This window comes from Gambusia affinis, linkage group LG13 (assembly GCF_019740435.1).
Source record: "Gambusia affinis linkage group LG13, SWU_Gaff_1.0, whole genome shotgun sequence".
NCBI lineage: Eukaryota > Metazoa > Chordata > Actinopteri > Cyprinodontiformes > Poeciliidae > Gambusia > Gambusia affinis.
This window is the reverse complement of record NC_057880.1, coordinates 17,955,329-17,981,528: the sequence shown is the minus strand read 5'-3', so window position 1 is coordinate 17,981,528 and position 26,200 is coordinate 17,955,329. Positions and strand designations below refer to the sequence as shown.

Sequence of the window (26,200 nt, the reverse complement as noted above, 5' to 3'; positions counted from 1 at the left end):
TTTTTACCTAGAGCCATGATGTTTGTAATAAAATTCAGCCTATAACATGTCAGCCATATAATATGAAAATAATGAAAGTGAAAGAAATGTTTTGAGGGAACAAAGAATATCTCAAAGAGGATTTCTAAGATTTCTTTAACCTTTTTCGCATTTTGTCACATTAAAACCTCAAACTTCTATGTATTTTAATTATTTTTCTTTCAACAAAGGCAATTGGATGACTGTGAAGAGAAATATTTTTGTTCTTATACTTTCAACATATATAAATAACCCCAAATACTTTGTGTGAACATCCTTTCATCACCTTACAAAGCCAGACACCAACATTTTTCTCCATTCTTCTTTACAAAATAGGTCAGATTTGATTAAGACTGTCTTTGAACCATACTTTGATTTTTCTTGCTGTATATTCTGTTATATTTATTTCTGAACTTTGACTTGGCTGTATATTTAGAGTTGTTGTCTTGGAGGTAGGCTGCCTCTTTCAGTTTCTTGTACCCTTCCAAATTTCAAAAGAAAGCAAGTTATTTTGTTTCCTAAGGATTTTTGTTATCAAAGCATTTCTATTTGTCATTCAAGCTGCTACACAGCTGAAGAAGGGTAGCAAAGTTAAAATATTTATGTCCAATCAGTAGTGAAGGAACATTCTACTTCATTTAGCTCAAACACTAAACAACATGTTGGAGCTCAAACTAAAAGTAATTTGTAAACATATTAGTAATATAGATTCTTAATAGAAAATGATTGCTTTTGGTAGAAGGGTAGCCACCGCATAAAAGAGTTTCATGATCAGCAGCCAAGGATGTGAACTGTCTATAAAGAGACAACAATCAGGTCTCATTTATTAGAAGTAAAATGCAGCCCAGAGAGGTGTGAGAGAACAAAGAGAAATTTCACAGACGTGAATGTTTGTTTTTAACCTTTTGCTTCTGGCCGCCCTTCAGATCTGAGAACTGCAGGGAAAGTAAACAGGTTGGAAAAGTAGGAGAAATACCATGGACCACAACAGCCTGGAGCTGCTACTCAGGAAGCCCGCCTCCAGGTTTGGAGCGGGCCACTGTCCAGAGTGATTAATCAAGAGAAATATGCTACAAGATCCTCTTCAAAGCCTTGGCTTTAGATGATGTATGAAAAGCTTGGACTGCTGTGGAGAGTCCTCTTAATGAACATGTTGCATCAAGCCATGCAAACAGACAGATATGCACTTTGTGACTATTTTTTATTTTTATTTTTTTTACTTTATAGATGCTTGACAATAATAATAAAAAAAATGTTACAGAGAGGCACAGTCCAAAACGAAGGGATCTGTTTGCTTCTCCAAAAGACAACAAGCTGCCTGGAGTTTGTTTCTCATTAGATCATTTTAGCAGCTATTCACAATTTTAATAAAAATGAGCTGCTGTGCCTCAGTCTGCCGCTAATGACCAGCAAACAAACAAATCAGAGTAAAGTGGACATTAAAGTTGGAAGAGAGGAGAGAAGCTAAACATTATAGAATAGCAGGGAGGCTGTCGGATTTTGTAAAACTCACAATTGTAATTAAAAGCTAAAGTGTCTTTACCTTTTTTTAAATGTTCAAGTTAAGATCCATTCTTAGTCTCCAATAATTTCCAAACATGTGAATAGCAAACACCAGTTTTTGCATCTTTTTAAACACACAATTCTTCTTCATATCACAGCCAAAACAGATTTACCCTTTCCGAGACGAAAATGCACAGCAGGTAGTGTGAAGATTAGAAAATAACCTGTTGCTGAACAGGACTCACACCGACCCCTTGCTGAGACGCTGAGAGTGGCCGACAGGATACGTTTCTTTAGCAAAATAAAAGGAAGGTGAGCTGAATGAGACGCATTAAATCAACCCCTCCAAAATAATTTGCCTCTCAGGATTTCCTGGAGGAACTGTTATTGTTGAGGTGGAAAAGTAATTTGATACTTGCTGGTGAGCTATTCATTGTGGGACGAGTTGGGAGTTGCTTTTCATTTGTTGCAAATCCATGCAAAAATCCCCAAAAGGGTAAATGACCTACAGGAAAATCATATAGACGGAGTGAGAATTTGTCAGCCCAGAATGCTCCTTAGTAAGTAACAAACATGAGAACAAAGGGAAAAACAAACACCCAGATACGTCAAATTACAAGGATATCATATGTAAAATGAATGCATTGCTTTCAGTGCATGCTCCACATGTCTGATGTCCACAAAAGGTAAAAAAATAAACAAATTGTTCGGGATGCCTTCAGCTGTGACAAAATGATTGATTCCACCATATGGTCTCAATCAGTGAGGGTAAATTTTGCTCAGAATGCTGAGGGGAAATCCCTCACTTATCCCTGCGTGTTTAACTTCACACAATTATTTAATGGACGCTTGTCCTTTCGCCTCCTCATCTATATTCTTTGCAGGAGCTCTTATTGCTGCACTCTGAAGGATTGTCTCCTTTCCCTTTTCATCACCCGTCCTTTCTCATTCCTGTAAAGGCCCGTTTAGGGTTGAGGTGCCCTACTGTCTGGATCAAAAGATCCAGTAATGCTACACTGGGTCTTTTTCTTTTCACAATTATTGATTTTGTAAACTAGAATTTGTTGCAAAACAAACACACAAAGCTTTTCTTCTGTGCATCTTTTTTATTATTATTAAACTTTGAGATTTATGGAATTGACCAGTGAGAATCCTTACTTCTTGTGATGTGTTTGTAGTATTTTAGTATTTCTGTTGAAATAGCTTAAGAAATAAAATATAAGTCTAGGCAAAAGGACAGTTTGCTTGCTGTAAAATGACTGATTCACCTTTGAAGAAACATTTGTCATATACAGTACAGACCAAAAGTTTGGACACACCTTTTAATTGAATTCAATTAGACTCTTCATGAGGCACGTTTGCACTTTAAATTTTTCTTTCATGCATTTACTAATAACAATATTAACAGAAAAATGTAAAGGATGTTAAGAAAATGTGTTGAAATCAATGCATTTTTTTTAACCAGATTCAGTTTTACAATTTCTGACAGAAATGTCATTCAGAAACTGAGCCAGTTATTTTAACCATTCACATTTTCTTTGCGTTTTCTCTGAGCAACGATGTGTTTAGTGTCTGTGGTTTTTTTTTTGTGGTGCTCCAGTGCCTGAGGAATATATATTTTTCTGTTGAAGAATGGCATCAGCTTTTAATGCAGTTTCATCTGAAGGCCTGAGGATCACTGTCATTCAGTAGGGGCTTTTGATCATGTTTGATCCAAACAAGTTTTTTGTATTTTCTATAAAATTTTGCACTGAAAAGTGATGACATCTACACATTCTAAACAACTCTATTACTGATTCTATAAAAAGTGTTTTTAAAGGTTTTTAACCCTTTCAAAAGAGGTTTTTCTCACACCAATTTACATTACAATTGACCTTATAATTCATCGAGTTAATGAGGTATAACTTATTTACACAAGCTTGAATATTTTGGGAATTAAATTAAATTGAATGTAAATAAATAAATGAAAAAATAATTTATAATAATCCCATTTTATCCCGGAATTATCATTCTTTGAAGTATATTTCTGACTAACTTGAATCACCTCCATGGATTCCACTCAGTGTAGCTCATCAGTGTAAATTCAGGGTTGTGTTTTGGTGCATTTTCTTAACGTTTTCTTCACCATGACAATATCTTGTTTTACTAAATATGAGGGTCCAATCTGCTTGAGGTTGTGACTGATCCTGTAGGGAATTTAAAAGTTCAGAAAACTTAAAAGTTGACGGGGAGGGAGAGTGATTCTGTGATTCAGAAAACCCCATGAGTTTGTTAGGTCAATTATTCTTTGTGTCTTTAAAGACCAAATCACTGGGAATTTTGAAGCGAGTGTTCTAATTACTTGAAAAGTGTTGCCTGCTCAAAAAAAGCATCAGTTACAAAGAACAGATTATTATTAAGTAAATGTGTCTCTGTGGTTTATTTCCCTGAAAACACAAAGAACTCAGATTGGTTTGTGTCAGGCAGGCTTGTTCTCACCCACACTCTGGTGGACTGGGGACTCTAAATGGCCTGCAGGTATGAATAAGCGTCTGGATGGCAACTCTAAGAGCCTAATGACTTTCCCACCTTCCTGCCAGTGCATGCTGAGAAAGTCTTCATCACCTCCACCCCCACCCTACCACCACCCATGACCCTGAAAAAAAACGAGTGAAGAGGAATAAAAAGCAACTGTACATAAAGAACAAAATGTATTTTTTTCATTCCTCCTCATGCTTTTTCACCTCCAGTGCTGATGTTCTGTCCTTAAAGAAAGCCTATGACATAGAGATCTAAATAATTGATTATTATATCAAAAAAAAAATATAAGCCTCTTATCAAGGCCACAGACTCAATTTCTTATTGAAATCTTATTTTGTTAAATGTTTCCTGCTTTTTCAGGTGAAGATCAGACTTGACAAGGACAGACCGTGTGACTGAGATAATTGTGCTGAGCATGCCCTTGTTCTGCAGTCAGCCTTTATATTTGTAAGGCAATTAACCAGATTAGAAAGCATAATCAATAACGCCACCCTTTGTAGCCCTGCTGCCATCTTCCCCTCTGGAGAAGGAAAGCTCTCCTGTCACAGCCCTGCTGATTCTGCATTTTCCGCTACGTTTCTGCTCAAAGCCTTTCTTTCATGTGGTCTTCATGTTTTAACATTTATTTAGAAAAATGTGAACAATTTCAGAGAGCTTCTACTCCATTTTGTATCTTCCAGACCCTTTTCAAGCGTCTGGAAGGTGATTGATTCTTAATTGATCATTCACCACAATGCAAATAGAAAGAAAGGAGTGTGTCATTTAGAGATAATCAGCACACCACTATAATAAAAAAAAAAGTATTTTGTGACCTGTTGTTTGGAGAAAAGTCTTGATTTCTTTATTTCCGTTTGCAGTCAGACACAGTTGGAAACAAAGAAGTGCATCATATAACACCCATCACACCTGCTTTCTTCAAGAACAGATTTAGTGCATCATTTCTCAAAAATTATATTATATATATTATATTATTATATTATTAATTATAAATTAATTGAATGATGACAGCATCAGGGTGAGATCATACCCCTTTGTCCTTAACCAATTTCTTAATGCCACTTATGTCCAATGTTCGAAGACACAATTAATGTGGATCACATTTGTGCCCTGAGGGATGCTGTTAACCCTTTTCCAAGGTGGAAAGAGACAAAATGCAGGAGCTTTTATCTTGAGAAAAGAAATTCTGTATTTATTTACTTTTACCACATGTACAGATCCTTTCAAAATAAACCACACCTCTTATTTGCTTTCATATTTTGTCACATTATACCTACAAACCTGGTCTGTAACACATTGTTTCCTTTAGAAAAATAATTAAAAATCTAACATGTGCTGCATGTATTGATATTCTAGCCTTATCTGTACTCAAGCTTCTCCTATAACAGAGTTGTGTCTGTTTTAATCTCAATTAAAAAAATACAGCTACTCTCTAAAGACCATAGAGGTTTGCTAGAGAGCATCATGAAAACCAAGGAGCACCAAACAGGTTGGAGCTCAAGAAGTTTAAACCAGATTAAAGTTATGAAGCAATGCGGTATGGCACATCTGCAAACCAAGACATGCACTTGAACTGATAGAACAGGCAAAGAGATTATATAAAAATCTCTAAGGACTGAGGTGGAAGTTCAGATCTATTCAAAGCCCAGACTTGAATCTAATTGAGAATGTTCAGACTCTCCACATCCAATTTCACTGGATTCAAGCACTTTTGACAGAAAGAATGGGGAAAAATATCAGTTTAGAGATTAAACCATGGAAGACTTTCACCTGTGATAGCAGAGGAAAGTGGCTCTACTAAGTATTGACTACAAATGCATACCACACTTTTCAGGTGGAATACTTTTGCGAGGCTCTGTGCAAGTTAGTTCTTGCAAACTAAGACAAGCTATTTATTTAGAATGTTTTATTTTTAATGTGATTGTCCTGATGATTAATCAGTTTCACGTCTCTGGTGTTGAGGTTTTCTGCACAGACGTTTCCTTCCCGTTGAATATTTAATTTCGCTGCGTCTTTATCTCCGCGTTAAGACTTTTATTGGCTACCTCAAGTATTTTTCTCAAATTTCCGCAATTGCACCCGCAATGCAAACATGAGTTTGATAAAAGTACATCGAGGCATGAGGTAACAAAGTCTGTCCGGGAGGGGAAAATCAACTGAAGACAACTAGAGAAGCGCGGGAATCCTCCTTTTTTTTCTGCCAACCGCACAAGACCCGATTTATACTGAAGAGTGATCTCACCATATGCCTTGTGGTGGGATTCAGCTTGCCACTACAAGATGCACACAACGACTGCGGCTCCGCTCTTCCCAGAACACCAAACCTAAGGATACAGGACTTTATTCAAGATCGACAGCGGGATAATCTGTAAGTTACGCCTCCCTTTTTCATCTTTTGTGGAGACTGGGGGGGTTTGGTGCAGGGGACTCGAAGGATACTGCTGCCTGTTGGTGCACAAAGACGCGCGGGTCCTTGTTGGATTCAGTCTGCAGTCCACTTACCACCAACTGCATTGCCACACAACCGTGGGAAGAGAATGTGTGTATTATGAAACTCAGCGCCCGCCTGGAGCTTTTCTTCTCAACTCTTTGTGGATCATCACGCTTACGTCCGCATGTGGAGTGCAGATCATCACTCTTTGAAACAACTACAATGTGGTGCGCAAAGTAAAGTGGAGGAAATGTTGCATCCCAGCGCAGTGGACTGGCAGGACTGTGACTTCCAGAGCTTGCCCGCCGACCCGTGAACGCCGCACTCGATGTGGCGCTTGTCGCTGTCCGACGCACTTGTGGTGCTGAAATTTGGATGATGCCCAGCCTGCGACTGCAGGGCTGCCGCTCCCTGCACCTGAACGAGGACAACGGCCGCTTCGTCCTGCTCGCCCTGCTCATCCTGGTGTACCTGCTGTGCGGCGCTGCGGTCTTCTCAGCCATAGAGAGGCCCTCGGAGCTGCGGGCTCACGGCCGCTGGAATGGGACGCTCCTCAACTTTAGTGAAACCTTCAACATCAGCCTGCAGGAGCTCAACTCTTTCCTGCGGGAGTACGAGGCCGCCATAGCCGCCGGGATCCGGGCTGACGCTCTGAGACCGAGATGGGATTTTACAGGAGCTTTTTATTTTGTTGGAACTGTGGTGTCAACTATAGGTGGGTGATGTTTGCAGCGTTTACTCAATGTCTTGACCTTTGAATCCATTTTGTTGCAGGCACATAGTGGAGAGAAAAAAAAAGTCAACATACACAAAAATGCCAGATTTTACGATGCAGATAAAACGTGAGAGAAAGGTAATTCAGTTCAGAACTTTTTCAATCTTTAATGTGACGGATAGCTTATGAATCATCTGAGACTCCTTGTTTTGACAAAAAAATCATCTAAAATAAGACCTAACTCCTCTTAAGTCTCCTTCAGATGATGCGATTCAAACTTTGCGTTGCTGTCATGCAGAAATCTAAAGTTCATCTTCACCCTTAGCTTTCCAGAAAAGTTTGAAACTTTTGGGTCAACTTTGACTGGTATTTGGAACATGGCTAAGGTCCCAGTGCATGATGCTGCCACCACCATGCTTCACTGTGTTTCACTTCTGGGCACAAGGAGTTTCACTTCAGAACTTAACATTATATTTAGGCTTATTGTGAAACGTTAAATGGCTTTTTGCTCATTTACACCAAACTTTGGTGTCGTTTCAGAGAAAAGGTTCATATATTGCCACCTTTGTCCCACATATAGTCACATTTTAAACACCATCAGTACTTGCTGGAAATTCCTGCAGAGTCTAAAAATGTAGCTGCATGCCTCTTAGCTAGCCACTTTGTGTCACTGGTTTTTGGGAAACATTCAGTTCCCAGAAATGTTAAGTTGCGATATTTTCTTTCTCTACTTCATGGATGACTTTATTGTTTTCTGTGGTGTTTTACTAAGAAAATCTCCTTCTAGCACAGCTGAACTTTATTTGGGGTTAATCAGAAGGACTTTAATAGGAGAAAGAGACGGCAGACCGGAGTGAAATGTAAACTACAAAACGGTTTGAAAAAAGTTGTGAACAGAAAATGTTATCATTAGAAAGAGTTCAAAGTTTCTTGAAAAGAACAGTGGACAAATATAATCAGATCAAGACGTGCCAGATAGACCATAGTGAACTGATGGAGCTAACACAAAGTACACGTTCAGGCCAATTTTACTTTTTTTGTTTACTATTATTTATTTAATACACTTGAAGTTTAAAATGAATGTGCCACATGTTGGTTTAAACAAAAGTTTTGAATGAAAAGGAGTAGCTGGAGGAAAGAAATCCTATATAATTTACCTCTTTTTGCAAAAGTCAATTCAATATAATATTAGCAATTAAGCACTATCAAGATAACTCTTTAAAAACAAAACAGGCTATGTATAAAAACATAACAAAAAAAATTATATATATATTATCTTTGTGATGATGCAGCACTCTACTTGCTTTCATTTTTTATTTTGTATTTCCTCCTAACAGATTTAAGATTACATTCAAAAGGAGCTGCACAGGTCAATGGTGGAGAAAGTTTTGAACAATTATCTTGATCGCTTGTAATTTTAACAGGGATATGTAAGCAGTTTACATCTGCTGTAGTGGTTTCTTCTTGAAGACATAAGTTAGGAGGTGTCCTGAAGCTAAGAATGAGGAACCACCTCACACTGAGAAGACTGTAGAAATTAAGTAATTTCAGGCCAGATGGGTTTTGGAGCCACATGTCTTTCTAAATGGGTAAATAATCATATCATTACTTTCAGTCTGGATATCTGAGGGACTGGAGACGTCTCCCTGTGGATCACTTTCTTTCCACTGGCTCATTCACAGAATACCAGATTAAACTCTTCCGTTTTTTTAGTTAGCTTTTATTTTGGTCGTGTGTTAAATTCTTGGCTCTGATGGACTTTTGGAAATAGGGGCAACATCTGACTTGTTTGCCATTTGGATTCGCTCGCTCATCGCTGGCTATAGGACAGCACCCATGGGTGCAGCCTCTCTTTTTTTGTCACATTTCTCATCAAACTAACAGGAATGTCAATGAGAAGCCCCTTCTACTCTCCTCCCCCCGTTTAACATTTACTCATGCAATAGGTCAGAAAAGAGCAAGTGTACCTCCCAGGGCAACCCGAGGGCCAACGGTGTAACGCTCTGCATGCCTGATGGCTCTGACATCCACTTTCCACCCAAACACAGTCCTTACAGAAAGTATTTAGTTCCTTTTTTTCACATTTGTGATGTTATGTAACCTTTAAAGTAATTAGTAACATCTCATGGGATTCACCAACACAACGAAGCTCATAGCTGTGACATGAATGGAGGAGTAACTTTTAGTTCAGCCCTCTTTTTCCCTGATACCCCTAAATGAAATCTCGTGCAACCAGCTGCCTTCAGATGTGAACAAAGATTCACATCTGAAGGTGGATATTGCAGAAATTAACAATCCTAAACACATTTTGTCTTCAGTAGGAACAGGAAAACAAGAATTCATAGTCAAGTAAAGTTTATTTTTATAGCACATTTCTGCAACCAGACAGTTCAAAGTGCATTACATCATTAAAACATTGTACAGCCGTCATTAACAAAAAAAGCAATAAGCATTACATTTTGTCAAATAGCATCAAAATCAACTTTTCACTTACCACTAATCAAATGCAATCTCAATTCTCAATAGCTGGATTTTAAGTCTTGATTTAAAGGAACTCTGTGTTTCAGCTGTTTTCCTTTTGGAAAACAGCTGAAGGTTCATTCCAGATTTGAGGAGCATAGAAGCTGAATGCTGCTCCTCCATGTTTGGTTCTGGTTCTGCACTTGAAGCACAGACCAGAACCAGAAGACCTGAGAGGTCTGGATGGTTGATACAACAACAACAGCAGATTTTAATGCATCTTTGTGCTACACCACAAGAATATGAATGGAGCTTAAGTTGATATTTAGGACCTTTTACTGGAATTACAGCTGTAAGTTTATAGAAATGAAAACATTTGCCAATTTCACTTCTCTCGGTGAAAAGCAATTTTAGAGTCTTTCCACAAATTCTCGGTTAGAATCAGGTCAGGATTTTGACATTAATATGCTTTTAAACTTGATTCCATGGCTCTGGCTGCATATTTAATACTGTGCTGCTAGAAGATGAATCTTTGCCTCAGTCAAGCAGAGCTTTGTTGTTCCTGACAGGTTTTCTTCAAGGATTGACACACATTTACTAGAAACCATGACCAGTTTCCCAGCAGATCAACTCCTAGGTGTGCACAACTTCATTTTGTCGACAGATTCATACCTGAGTTGTACCTCCAGTCAGCATGGTCACTCTCAGCTGTTTCTCTGATTAATGCTTGTCTTTCCTAGTTTCGGTGGATGACCGTCTCTGCCTTTTAGATACTTCCTTTTAGATACCTACTTAGTGGAGCAGCTCATGAGCAATGTTTAAAACATAGAATATTCTTAAATAATCTAATCTTCCTTTAAACTTCCCTACAATTTTATCTTTGACCTGTCTGCTGTGTTCCTTTGAGGACTAAAACGATTAATCGGATTAATCGTGATGAATTGAGTATTAAAATAATCTTCGACTATTTTAGTAATTGATTAATTGTTAACTAAAGTATACAGACTTTAAAATAAATAGGCCACATGCTGAAATAACATATTAAGAGCAGAAGTTAAGCCAAAACTGTACAAAATATGTATACATTTTGCATTTAAGATAAAAAAAAACAACCTTTCTATGTAAATATGTAACATATAAAGAACTAGGAACTCCTCAGGTTACATAGTTTAAGCTTAACCCATTTCAGTAGGAATGTTGTTATTGCAGATTAGGCAATAAAATGTTTATTTTATTTAAAAAAGAAACTGAATTGTTTGTTGATTTTCATTTTTTTATTGTGTTTATAGTATTGTATTAAAAAAGCTTAAGTGAGTGATTGAATAATCGGTAGAATACACCATTTTTTATCTGATGAATTGATTAATCGCCAGAATAATCAATTACTAAAACAATTTTTATCTGCAGTCCTATTTCTTTTTATTCATAAGGTTTGTTCACTAATGCTCTGAAACAAACCTATGAATCTTTGAGTTTAATCTAATATGCACATATGAGATTAGACTTGAGAGGCAATAAGTCTCTGTTTATTTTATTTTGTTGTTTCAATTAAAGAAAGATGAATGCAAATTAAGCTCAGATGACAGATTTTTATTGATTTATTAATATTTCCATATTACTTCACCTACTTTGTGTTGCGTTGTCTCATAAAATCCCACCACCATATGTTGAAGTTTGTGGTTGTGCCGAGACAAAATGTGAAAAGATTGAATGCATACTTTGGCAAAGCCCTTCGGACAGAGAGTGAATATAAATGGATGAAAACATTCCAGGTTACAATCAAAGCTGACAGCAGCTTTATCTCAGACCTCGCCCTAAACACAAGCATATATTCGTATACGTGCAACATGATGGCATACCCCTGGCTACTACTTTTAATTGAAAGCTGCAGCGAGACAGGATGTGAGAGGAAACTGATGGTCATGTTTGCTATGATTCCTCAGGGAAAATTGGATTCACATAGGCAGTACTGTCACAACTTTATTTACTGTAGACCTGTCAGGAGAGCTTTATTGCCCTCCCACCTTCCGCTCTTGGATACACAAATGCACTCATACACAGCTCTCAGGGCGACCGCACACTCGGCCACCGCAGCTGTGTTTGCTTACATGTCTGTGGCAGGTTGTCCTCCTTTGTACTTTAGTTGTCATGCAGCATCACTGTCTTCCCTGACAGGTAGATTATCTAAACTGACTCAGCTGTGTGGGGAAAGGAGGGAGTTAAAGTGAGATGTTAATATTCTGTGTTTCTCCAGTAGTTTTTCTGTTAGATTTCCTTTTGGGATTTCATCCAGCTTTGATCTCCTCCACCAACCTCATCCACATGTCTGCATATGCCTGTCTTTTGGCATGCTGGTGAGCTGCTGATATGAAAGGGATTTGAGGACCTCCCCACATCACTTTTTATAAGAGCGGCTTTCCCCCCTGTGAGCTCTGGATGCTCCTCCTAAACACTCCCTGTCTCTGACTCAACTGTGGGAGAGGCTTCAAATCAGCAGTGACTCTTTGCTCCCCTTGATGTACCTCCATGGTATCACTTTGAAAGATAAAAGCAAAGCTGTGGCCACATGATGCGGTTGTTTACCAGAGGTTTGTGCTCAGGATCACTGACTTTTAGGTGCTTTCAGGGATGCGTTGTTGTAGGAATACAGGAAAGATTGTCCACAAAAAGCTTTCTCGCTCAAATGGGGTCGAAACAACAGCAATGTTTGCTGACTTCAGATAATCGGAAATGAGAACATCTGCTCCTCTGTGGCCTTTCAGTGCATAACAGGAGTTTTCCTCCAGCAACTACTGTATTATTCTTTTAGGCTGGTGAACCCATCGGTTCAAAATAGGTATTTTGGATTAAGTACCAGATAGGATGTTCATCACTTTTTCAAATTTAAGCCAAGCTGTTTCCCATGGCAACCATAATTTTAAATCATTTCCTCTATCAAGCCACCATGCCCTCTTAACCTCAGAACAGTAGAACATAGTTTGTTCATTTGTCACTAATTTATATTCAGCTGTCAGTCACTTTGGCACATTTCTCACATCTGTTAAAATTTGCAAATTTTTTAACAAATTTTGCACTGATTTTGCATTTAGTGCTCAAATTAATTAGTGCAAACTGTAAAATATAGTTTAAACTGAAGTGACTGAATTCCAATTTTTTTTTACTTGTGGTGCATCTGATCTTTTTATGACAGTCTGTACAAAACAGATCAGATTTTGTTCAAATGTGACCCAGGCTACTTGGATTATCTTATACGTATCTGATTCAAATGTGACCTGAATCTGACCGTCACTGATACTCGACAAACGTCACTATTCTAGGGTGACCAGACGTCCTCTTTTTCCGGAATGTATGATAAATAAATGCTTCACAGATTCTGACAACTACTTCAACATTTTCTTTAATGAAATGATTCAAGTAATGAAATGAGGAACATTTTAAAGAATGATTATTCAGCATTCATAAGTGTTGTTCGTTTTTGACTGATCGGCAAATGAAAATGTTCTAAACAGAATTGATATGATTATGGGGTTAAGGCAGTGTGGTTCTAATACGTGCACAAAGTAGAGATTCTCTGAAACGTTCCCAAGGAGAATAAAAACAGCAAATTTTTTACTTTCCACATATATAGAAAAAACGAAACAAAACAATAATTACAGTATATGTTCACTAACTGCAAAGGGTTTCTTGGTAGCTGTTGCAAGGTAAAATGGCATGACTATAACTTCCTTTGTATGAAAACAAACCTCAGGAAGGTTTTACTCTCTTAGTGGCATGCCAAAATCACCAAGCAACCTCTTATCTACGGTGTAAATCACCAAACTACATGCATGTGAAAAAACACAGGGATGTGAGAAGAGAAACACAGTAAGTAGCCAGGTCATTGAGAGAGCAATAGCGCGCTTAGGTGGAAATCCCCTGATGTTATTCTTCTTTAATGAGGTTGAATGAGTTCGGTACCTTTTATGGGCCCCACCAGTTGCTGATTTAATACTAAGTTGTAAAACCTCTGACTTTAGTTCAGCCGACAACACAGGTAATTAGGGTTTGACATAAGATCACAGTTAGTGTAAAATCGATACATTTTTCTATTCCTCTGCCATACCTGATGAAACAATAAATATGTTTTACTTTTCTTAACATATAAAATGAACCCAAAATCTTTGAAGATGTCTAAGTAGTTTGCACATTTTGGTTAAATGTTCTTGGCTTTAAAGGATGAAACACTTGTTGAGTGTGAGACATTTACTGTCAAACATCTAATATGTAGGTCAGAAGTTCACATACATTCATGAATATCAGATTAATTTTGTGAAGTTTTTTTTTGAACCCAGAGTAATATTTGGATTCATGCGATTCAGCAAAAAACAAAATTTTTTATTGCTATCAACAACCTAGTAGCAAAACTGACTGTAAGATTTCTTCTTTATGTCAGAAATGGTGAAGTTCATTAAACTTGTTTGGTCACCTGCAATGAATGGTTTTAATCTACCAGATGAACTTATCAGATGCAATGAGGAGCAGCTGAGGTAAAAGGAAAGCAGGGAAACCAAAGGAATAATTAGCACAGTGGAGCTGCACCAAGACGAAAAGATCTGGAATCAAAAGGGAAAAAGCCTGACAAATAATCTAAAAGAAATAGATACAAATACACGAGAAACAGAACAGAAGAATAAACAAAGAAACTAAACTTGAATGGATGAACATATATGTCAAAAACTTATAATTTATAATAATGAACTGAATATTCTGTTGTGAAAATCAAATACAGTTATTCCATGAAAAACTGCAAAACTGGCATTTTTTTTTATTAAATATATAGTTAAAATATCAACATTTGGTTAATTTTTAGCCAGTTATTAAAGCCTTTGTGGAAGATCCAAAAAGCCACTTGCGGTTCCGACTGAAGACTAAAACAATCATTTTATATTAGTTATTCACATTCTGCTAAGACAATTGGTCAAATTCTTATCCAGAATTATGACAATAACTTGTTGATGTGTGTAAAATGTGTAGCTGAAGTCCTTTTAACAAGATATTAGTGGGGTGTATGCAAAATGTTGACTTTGTGAAGAAGATCTACAATAATTTGTGGTTGAAAAAAGTGAATAGTTAAAATTCCTTGTATTACAAGCCAGAATTAAAACAAAATTTTTTAACTAAAATGAGTTTAAGTTAAAAAACGAGTTCTAATTTGCTGAACAATTGACCCAGAAGGCTCCATTTTTCCAATGCAATGATCATTTGACAGAAAAAAAGAAGCATCCATGGTGTGTATTTTCCAATCACAACTCATTCATCGTGTGTGGGCGCTTAGCCGGCTCTGAAGCCTTTCTACTGACTAACAAAAAATAATTTAAAGGAGACTCCAACATTCATCTGGCTGTTGGTTCGGCAAATCCTTCCCCAAAGGACCATCAGTGCCTAATGACTTCACTGATCCCCTGATTTTTCCTTCAGCATTATTATGTTTCTCCAAGTATTTACCATGATGATCCAGGCTCTACTTACAGGCAGTCATGAATTGAATCTTTTTCTACAGAAGCAAAGCTTTGGTGTAATTGGTAGCTCTTTGTGATGACTTTTTTCATAATTAACTATAACTAATAATTAACTTTGTACACCTAGATTTATCTGGATACCATGTTGTCTCTTCTCATGTCTAAAAATTACATCAAACTGCATTTTTAGAGATGGATTTCATTCAAGATTTCAGGCCTTGATGTTAGAGAAAAGTATCTTCTGACTAAGTTCTAAGTCATGTCACATTTATTTTTGTAGAACATTTCAGCAACAATTTGCATGTGCAATTGGAACTGCTTTATTATGTAGTAATAATAATCTGCAAATATTGGAATGAAGGCTAAAACTTTTTAAGAGTTTTTAAGAGAGTCAAACTATAATATACTGCACACCTGAAAAATGCAACATAGATGAAAGGCTGCTTTCAAGCAATGCACTAATAGTCCTACTCAGGGTTTGACTTCTTACCGAAGGAGTTTACATGGAGACTAGCGAGGCTGACTTCCAGCAGAGTTTATTCTAATAAATGACCTTTGCATGATGCAGAACTTGGCAGCAGTCAATGAGACTGAAAACCAGACAACAATCTGGGAAGGAGGCGAGATGGGATGGGAAAATTTTTAGATGCAGAACAAGATTTGCATTCATGTTACCCAAAGGTTTCCTAAACTTAAAGCCAGGTGACATAAAGCAAGAATATCACACATAACAGTATCACAATACTGTTTTTCAATGGCAACTGATGAGGAATTGATGCTGGTGGGAGTCTCAACTTCCCCCAAATCTAAAAAAAAAAAAAAAAAAACGAAAGTAGAAAACAAGACAGCATGCGAGATAGTAGCACCTCCTGTTAGCTTGGCCATTTGAGAATAGTAAGTCACATTCTCAGTTTCCAGGAACACTAGTTCATGTCCTGCCACATATAACATCCTGCTGAGTTCGTGGATTATTTATAATGCTATGTGTTAGCTAACTGGTATCGGAATGAAAAAAGTTGAATGTAAACATGAACAGGTTATTTCTTACAGTAATTTCACACTGTTGTTTTTTTTAAACTGTGGTTTGAGAGCATCTTGCACCATAGATGGTTAAAGAGCTCGCAAGGTTTTTAAATAATAAGGCCAGTTTCTCTGCAGCTTCAGTTGCTTAAAGGTCTCTGCTTGATAAAGTCAGTAACACTTCATTTATGCATTTATGCAGAGTGTTGTATTGGAATAAAAGAAATTTCTATTGTGTTAAAATTGATCTGCTGCCTCTTATTAATTTTCACCACTCAGAAAGAATGAATAAAATTGAAGTCTATTTTCAGCACAAAGATGCTGTTTGAGTTTAGCACCTTCATAGAGTCCACAGCATTAAACATCACAATAAATTGGTTTGAAGGGTCGGACAGAATCAGGACTGTTGCAACAATAAGGTTTAGCTTCATTAGAATGTTTAATGATTTCTCAAATAACAAAAAGATTCTGATCAGTAGATGCTGACCGATCAGCAGCAGCGCAGGGCTTTAATTCCCCTGGAGGGGGAAAGCAGCTCCCATCAGGGATGAAGGGAAACCAATTATTTCTCTTGTAAACACTGCCTTGCACACACGTCAGGAGAGGTTGTACATTCAACCACTGGGCAGTGGAGCTGTGGGCATGAGGTCAGCAGTGGGGTCAGCATTTTACAGACACATCTTTCATTATATCTCTCATTTAGTTGAGGTTCAAATGATGGGACGTGTCCCCTGGGAGAGCCCGTCAGGTAGCAGATGCTTCCACAATTAGAGGGGAACGGCAGAAGCTGTTGTCTAGAAACAAAAGAGCTCCATGTCAATAAAGGCCAGAAGGTACGAAGGTTTCAGCTGGGAAATTCCTACCCTGTGGCCTGAGATTCGTAATGAGGAAGACCAGGTCTGACTCTGGGTTGAAGGAGAAGTGTGGCAGGATACAAAATGTTAAAACTCTACTGGTTTATTGAATGTATTTAAATTGAACTTAAATGGAAAGACCAACATGAACTTGTTAATTATTTTAAAGTGAAATGAAAAGAAAATATAAAAGTAGTTTTAAAAAAACCATACAATGCCATTTGTTTGCACTGAACCCCTTTTACTCTGAAATCCTTAAATAAATTTCATTGCAACTAAACCTTCCAGTTTAATCTGAATATTAACTGAGCTGTTCTGTAAATGCCTCAGAGGTTTGTGAGAAAATATTGGAGAACATTGAACATCAATATTGTCAAGGATCACAACAGAATGATAAAGCAGAATAATTGTATTTAAAACAATTGACCAAACTTTAACCATCTAATAGAGAGCTGTTCAATTTCTCATCCGACGATAAAACAAATGACACAACTGTAACTTTTTAACACAGCAATGTGTCTTTACAAGTTAAATGTTTGATTTCCATCTGTGCAAAGCTGTAATAGCTATAACCCCTAATATTTACACTTTTCACTACAACAAAAAGTGATTTTACAAAGTGTTGAATTGGTGAGCAAAGATAAAACAGTGTTTTCTTTTTTTTTAACCATTGTACCAAACTTTTCTACTTATTACACATGTATTACTTGTGTAGGTGTAGCACATAAAAATCTGTCAGGGCTGGTTGTTTTATTATCGCAAATCTGAAACCATGTTTGACGTTTAACTTGTACTTTTCCAATTGATTTCTGACTGCTATGAGAGCCTGCCTGTGTTGTGCAAGATGGAGGAACCTGACTTTAACTGGCTTGATAGAGAGCTCTAGTGTTAGCTGCTGGATTTATGAAACCCATATTTCTTGATTCTGGCAACCAGTAAATAATCAGGATGCAGAATTGGCAAAAGAGCAGAAAGAAGCAGAAAGAAACCAAAAAGGAAAACAAAATTATCAGATAGGGAGTGAGTGGAAAATGACTAAGAGCATCACAAAATCTGGTCTCTGGCATGAAATCATGAGGCTCAGCTGGTGGTCAGACTTTTTAGCACATGCTGTCTTAATTCTTGTAATCAGCAGACAAGCAAAAAAAGATGAGTACTCCTCAGAGAAGCACTGCAGCAGACATTAAAGAATACAATAAAGGAAATAAACTCTCTTTGCATAAGTATGTGACATATTCTCTTTTATAATCTTTCTGCGTATGCTGCATAGTCGACAAACTCTTCTTTTTGCACACTGAACGAAGTGGACATACTCTACTTAAAGTCTTCAGTGCTGCACTAAACTACATACAGTTTTAACCCTCCGACTTTTAATAGTGTAGCATTGCCCTACATTTCCAGTCTTAGCCTTCCTGTTTTCATTCTCATTAAGGAGGGCACAAGAGCCTGTTCTGCTAACACAGTTTCCATCAATACGGTTGCCATTTATAACCATCAGTTAGGGCTGATAGCTGACAACTGCCAATTAGGACATTAGGACGACTTTCTGTAGAAGTTTTGGGGTTTAAATATCTTTTTATTAGTCACTGCACAGGTATTTCAAAGAAGAACAGTTGCTAAAAAATTGAGCAATGGATTTCAATGTTTTGAGAAAAAGTGGATGTGCCCAGTTAGAGCAGTTTTGTGTTTTGGGATGTTTATTCCTTGGGATAAATTGTGTCCTGCTTGTACTTGCCCCCTGGCAACTGCAATCCTGCTCCGTAATAGTTGTAGCCACCCACAATGGAAGACAAGGCAAATGAAATAGTTTAACACCACCAAACAGACCCACATTCTGATTTGTTTTGCTTTAAATGAGGTCTGGTTTAGTCTCAGTGCAGTCGAAACCTTTCAGAATGACAAATAATAACATGGGGGTGACAAGAGAAGGAGAAATAACTAATAATATGACTGCTGTTGCATTCACAGTAACATGGGAAATGTTTAAATTAAATTTTACTACAATCAGAATAAATTAAACGGAAGCAGATTCTGTAGTTTTATAGTTTTACTGGAGGTACAAAATTTATATTGCACAAATACTGGGTTAAACATACGTCTTCTTTTGCAGCACCATAGACAGCACCAAAATGTCTCTACACACAACAAAGTAACAGATTATTTTATTTTGGGGAGTTTCTAACTTTCTGTTGCAGCCACACACTAATTTCCACAGAACGTCAGTCACATGAAGAGTTACAGACAGACTCCTTGTAGTAATTACATGCACTACCTCCTTTGCCCTGCGATATTAAAAATGATCTTTAGAAAAGCTGGACTTTGACAAAATACTTTCCGTCACAAGCTGATTGCCCATAACCTATTCCCAAATTAGCTGCCTTACTGTTGTATTTAAGATCTCTGCAGATGAGGATATCATACACTAGAGTGCATGCAAAATGCAAAATTTCTCATTTATTGACAGGAATTACAGCACATGTATGCTTTCACAAGCCCTGTTCCCTCTCTTTCTAAAATTGGGAATCTAGCAACAAATCACAAGCATTTGTTTTTATTTCACACGGCGTCACAAGGGAGAGTCACATTAACTTTCTAGCATCAAAGAGAGATTAGGTAACGCTGCAGACATTGAGCTTCTGCAGCATTTCCACGTGGCTGGGGTGGAAACAGGACAAAATGTATGAAAGAAACAAAAACACACATTTCTCCACATTTTATTTCACTTTATGTATTTTTCTACATTGTAATAAAGATGCTTGTTGGCTCTCCAGTTGATGACTTTGTACTGAAGGATGTCATCATGTAAAAACAAAGAAAACAAAACAACCTAATGAAATCAGATGTACATTGAATTAAACTTCAATCCAAAATATGTTATATTATAATATAATTATGTTCCAATCAGATCATTTAATGACAACTTGTAAAAAGCCCAACTGGTTGCATCCAGTCATTGATCTTTCTGCAATACTTTGTCCTGAACAAGCATGTGGCGACAGTGGCAAGCAACCATTTCCCTGTAACAGGAAGAAACCTCCAGCTGAGACAGACTCAGCATGAGAGACCAGGACAGGAATGAGACACGGTGTAACAACAGCGTCAGTGGACCAGGAATGCTTTTAGAAACGAAAAGGCAGAAAAAACATAAAATAAAATAAGACATAACCTGGAAACTGCAGGAGAAAAAAGCAAAGTTCTCCAGAAAATCCATCAGTTGTCAACAATAATTTGAAGAAAAGTTAGTGAACAACATGACCTGGAAGTTGACCTGATAAGCTCACATGATGAAAATAATTAGTCATTCATAATGGGTGTTTTGTAGAGTAACTGCAGACCAATGTGTTAAAAAAAACGCATTCATTAACATCCGAATATTTCTTCTAAAGCAGCAGTTTTTAAAGGAATCTAAATATCTAGTTATTTTTTGGAGGAGGGGTTTAATGTGAACAAAGTGAGAGTCATTGTGTCTAAACTTCGTCTTTGTCTGAGGGAGCTCTTTTCTTACTGAAGTTTGGTCTGCAGTGCAGCGATAAAGCTTCTACAAGGATTCCTAATGGCTTTATGATGAGAAATAATGCCAAAAAAAATAAATCAGAGTTCTGTCCTTCCATATTCTCGTTGTTTTGTGATTATGAATGTCAGTTCACAATTTGACTTAATGCCAGGCTTACAATAATAGGCAATTAATGTTGAGAAGGTGCATGAGGAGATTGCTGCTTGGCAATTTAAAAGAAGCTTTTACCACTACAACATCTTTCAGAAATTACAAAAAAAAAAAATATATATATATATATATATATATATATATATATATATATATATATATATATATATATATATATATATATATATATATACATTGTCAGTTTATTAAACTTTCCTCATTTCTTTATAATAAGAAGCAGGTCTTAACTAACGTTGTTTATGCACTGCAAAGACGCAAAGTATTACCAAGTATTTTTGGTCCAGTTTCTAGAGCAAATATTTCTTGATAAAATCAACTTACAAGTCAGTTTTCAGCTAGTTATAAGAGCTTGTTTTAAGTCAATAATTCCTTAATATTCATAAAAAAACACTAGTTGCTCTGTCAGATTATTTCACTAACAACTTAGGAAAAATGTCTTGTTTTTGTGAAGTAATCCACCAGTGGAACTAGTAATTATTACCTTCATTTTAAGGAAACATTTACTTAAAACAAGCTCCTATATTTTGCTGAAAACTTACTTGTAAGTTACTTTTGTCCTATTTCAAATATACTAAGATATTTGCACTGGCAACTGGACCAAAAATACTTGATAAGATTTTGTGTTTTTGCAGCGTAGACAAAAGTACAAATAAACTAGTAACTAGCTTGAAAATAAATCATCAGTCTCTTATGACTGCTGTGTGTTTCATAAGGTCATTAAATGTTTATTCTCTTTTCTCCATAGTCGATATTTCTCTCCGATTCTTTTTTGAGTGGCTTTCAAAAAAACGCTGATTTTGCAGCTGACCTTTATTAACCCTCCCTGGTGAGGTCAGTGAAACTATTACATGCCTGACCAGACCCTGTGCATCTAGAGGACAATCACACATTAAATGTACTGTCCTGTGCTTTGTAAATCCACGTGGCACTGAGGTTACGAGACAGTATCACTTCAGCCTGGTGGAGCGTGCATCTGGCATTTAAGCTGTGAGAGAAACCACGTAATAGACGCGCTGTGTTTTCACAGCGAGGTGGTGTTCTCTTATTTAGATTAATTGATGTGTGCGGCCCTGCTGAAAAAAAACCATCTGTGTTGTTGTTACTGTTGGTACATGCGCTACCAGGAGGTGGGTGGGACCTGTTTGCAATCTGTGAAAGCGAATTCATCGTGTTTGTGTTCTGTCTCTCACGTTGCTGCCAGACTCTGCTGACTCCTCTCTAGCAGCTATCTCTAGTCTGCTTGTAATTACCAAATTAAAACTTGATTTTACTTGTCCTTTTAACTATTTGGAAGCCACATGGTGCGAATCTGCCTGGCTATGCCGCACAGAATGAGAATCACCTCAAAGGACTGATGTGAGTCGGTCAATAAGATTGTTTTTCTTCCCAGTTTTGGCCGCCATATGCCCCCCCTTCTCTTTAGATCTCTTCAGACTGCTGGGTGAAATCACAGGCTCAGAGGAAATGTCACTGTTAAAAATGGAAAACAGAGGGCCTTCAGTCACATGAAAGGCACCACAGGTCCTTTTAGAAAGTGCACAGTCCAGATGCTCAGCATAAAAATTGCCTCACTGGTGATTACGTCGAGCTGAACACCAGCTATGCAGCATAGACGTTCTGTAAAGATGAGTCTACATTTCTGTAAATTACATATTATATCTATCTTAAAGCTGCTCTACTCAGCATTTTCTATGATGAAATGAAACCAGAGGTAGGCTGAGCTCACACACAATTACTTTACTGGCCACAAGTTAAAGCTTAACAGAAAAATAACAATTAACTTATGGTTGTTTAGGTAATTTTACCTCTTTAACACCATTAGGTTTAACTTTGAGCAACTTTTTAATTTGGCAACTACAATTACAGCAAGTGTGACTCATAATGTAAACAACAGACTTGTGCTATTTAAGTGTCAACCCCTGACAAAGACATTAAAGGATGCAAAGGAAGGTTCAAGTTCACTGAAAAATCATTGTTACTGCGTCAGAAATTAGACAACCAAATGTGTTGTGTCAAAGGTCCGCTGTGTTTGGGAATATAACTCTGATGTGTTACCTCTAATATTCTGCATGTCTAATGCAAATCACTGCGTTTCAAACGTTAGCATTGATTTGCTCTTTTCTTACAAAAGGCTTCAATAAATTTGTGCTAATAACTTCCAGAAAAATCCAAACTGGTGATATTAGTGATTACAGACCCTAAGTGGGCAAATAGAGCAATAATTGGGCGACACATCTGGTAATGATCTGTACAAAAGCCTCCAAATAATGATGATCTTCCAATTTTCATTTGTGTTAAAGAAAAAACAAATTTGAAGATTTGTTGACATTGCTCACTTCAGGATTACCTATAAACCTCTAAAAAATTCATTTCTGTGTCTTTCTAGACTTTTTTATAGAGCTGGATCATATGGAACCCACAGCAAAATTTAATGTGGAAGTTCAACTTCAGCTTATTACCCTTCGCCCACCAAAAGCAACACAAATACAGTTTTGTTTTGCATTTTGCAGCCTTAGATTTATTGTTTACAACTAAACCCAGAATAAAATTAGCAGTATCCCAGGCTGTGTTGTGCTTTATTAAGACCTTGTAGGAAGATTTACAGACTAGATAAGCCATTGCTTCTTCCTGCTCCCTTTTCAAACACCTTTGGTTGTTTTACAGAATATTTAGATGGAAATTATATGTTGTTGCTAATAACTCGCCCCCTCCCCCACCCTGTCTATGTGTTTTGTGTGTATTTTTCTGAAAGATAAAAAAGAGAGGTAGGAATGAGGGGTGTCTTATGCAGTAGTACCAGGGGCTGGTTATTATAATTGAGACAACAATTAATATTACCGTTCTGGAAATAAAGTTCACAGTCGTAGAACGTGACTCTCTCCCCACTGTCACAATGTTTTCTCTTTTCAGAGTGTTTCCAGAAGTGATCTGTAAGTTCAACTCTCCATTTGTGCGTGTGTGTGTGTTTGTGTGTGTGTGGGGGGGTGGGTGTGTGGGTGCGTGAGGGAGAAAGTGTCGGAGATTCTTCAATAAATCCCCTTCATACTCCTGTACAGGACACTGTGCACACTTCTGCACTTCTTTGCAGCAGGTCATAAATCTGCCTTGACTTGCTAAGATGCATTCGCCTACGTTCAGTATCTACAGACCAAGCTCTTCAAGCAAGACCAATTTCATTTTAGAGGACACAGCAGTTTCTGTATGCTTCTTTCTCCCCAAACTGTTTAGTAGTATCCTCTTTGCAACAATGAGGCAGATTGTGAATTAACTCTGTTCTCTTTAAGGTTGGTTTTTGACAGAAACATTGAAATTTTGATCTGGATTGATGGGGTTTTTTAATGCAAAATTATTATTATGGATAACTTAAAGGTATGAAAGTTTAAATGCTTGCAATAAGCAGAAAAAAAACTTTTCTAATGAAAGTTTGTAGCAGCTGGCAATAAGATTTGTCTAAGTTATTAGCATTAAAGGAGAGTTCTTGAGCAAAATTCACATTTTTGTACTTTGATTTGAATATCAACTGCTTCTAAGAACAGTCCAAGCGCTTAAAAAACAACCAGCTGGTTTTTTTAGCGATAAATTAATTATGTTTTGGTGTCTGGAAACAATCTGCCGAATGTTAAGCCACGTTCAACAGACACTGAGCTGTTACCCAGCAAACCTCATCAAGCCTAGCCTTGTTACCTAGCAACCCAAGGCTGAATTCCAGTACATTCAATCAACTAGTTTTAACTTTGTATGCTCTGTATACTGGCTGCTGGTGAAGACAAGTGTTTTGTTTGACTTACCAACCAGAAACCACTTGCTGCATTCATGTTGGTTGTGCAGGAGGCTCCACTTCTGCTTTTCAAAGATGTGCAGCTGTATAATTGTCCATCTGTTTACAGCTACTTTCAGGTGTCAGTGTAAACATTGAGTTGGTGTTGTGGACAGCAGCATTTTTTTTGTATTTAAAATGACAAGATTCCCCTAAAACATTTTGGGCAAAAAATATAATGAACATGTTTTGTATTGCCCATAGACTTATCCTAACCTGCTCAATGAATCATAAGTCACCTTAACAACTATCTTTCCTGATTGTGTGACAGCATGGATATGTTTGGGGAAAAGATCTATGCTGACAGTCCAAAGAGATGTAGCTACAGTATATGCAAATCAGTTTAAAGGACTTTTAAATCTCCTTGAGTCGCATCACTTTTCATGAGCTTCAACCAAGCCCACCTGATAACAGATTAAATCTGGAGAAAGTTAAAAAGGCACACTCCAAGTTTGTCCTTGAATTTGCAGGATGGTTCATCACTGTGATTGAGTTACAAAAGAAAGAGCCAGCACTGTATCATCCATTCTCAGATACAAAATCCACATCTGCTCAGATCATATAATCTGTTTAGATTAGATCATTTTTCACATTCTTTCTGGGGGAAAAAAAAAAAAACACACAGGATCATGTGTAACTTAATATATTTGGTTTTCAAAGCAAATATATTACCATGGCAGCCATGGTAATATATTACCATGGTTTATATTAGGTAGCAAAATACCTTCAATACCTTCCTACCTACTAGGTACCGTGCTACCTGGTAAAATATTCTGCTACCTTCAGGCTGCCACATAAATGGGCACGTTTAGTTTCTGGAGAAGTCAGTACTTGATCTAATCACGAGCAACGGAGCGTACCTTTATAATTTCTCTATGACAGCTTTCTGTGTTTTCTCTATGTTTGATCCAAGATCATTATTGCAGCTGTCAGTAACACTGCAGCCCCTTTTGGGGATCAAGTTTTTGCACAGCCCAGAATTTCATGGCTTTGTGGTTTAGCTTTTCACATGGTTGCTTAATCACAAGCCCTCATTTCCCTTTTGAATGTTTTTATGTAATTGCAAAAATCTGGGAAAAAATATGAAAGGTGTGTTTGTACTGCAAAATCACATCTGTAAAATGTATTAGCTTAATTTGAAGGCTTGTCGTGCGCATATGAGAGCGGTTTAAAAGCTGGGTTGGGAATAAAACTACATAGCTTTGCATAGCTAAGTGTTAATTCAAATACAGACAGGGGATTTGTAAGAGAGAAGGTGTAAATCTGGATGATAGTGAAATAGAGACACAATCATTGCTTCAACTTGTAGTCACTGTGCCTTAAAATAGTCTTCATAATGCTAGAAGATTTATTTGATTTTGCTACAGTAAAATCCTGTTTTTATTTCATTGAGGTTGTATGTGATGAACCTTCATGACTCTACTGTGAAGTGGAAGGAAAAGGATACATTGCCTTCAAACTTTTTTTCTGAATACACATCTTTAAACTGGGATGCTCATATACATTAAACTTCAATGCAACTAGAGCTGCAAGTATTTCCAAGCTAAGCACATTTTACAAATGACCTCAAATGAAGCATCCATGATAGTCAGCAAGATGCATGGTCACACTGTTGACTTGCAGAAAGAAGTTTCTGGGTTTTTGCAGGTTCTCCCTGTTCGTTTGTGGGTTTTCTAGTTGCA

At 37.2% G+C, this 26,200-nt stretch overlaps 1 protein-coding gene across 1 annotated transcript in view; it reads left to right on the top strand.

Annotated features, from left to right (window-relative positions):
* Positions 1–6,259: 6,259 nt before the first annotated feature.
* kcnk12 (potassium channel, subfamily K, member 12) overlaps positions 6,260–26,200 on the top strand; it is a 33,620-nt gene continuing 13,679 nt past the window's right edge. Inside the window, exon 1 of the mRNA XM_044137173.1 lies at positions 6,260–7,184. Coding sequence (XP_043993108.1) covers positions 6,845–7,184 — 340 coding nt within the window. The 5' untranslated portion in view covers positions 6,260–6,844. The remainder of the gene's footprint in view (positions 7,185–26,200) is intronic.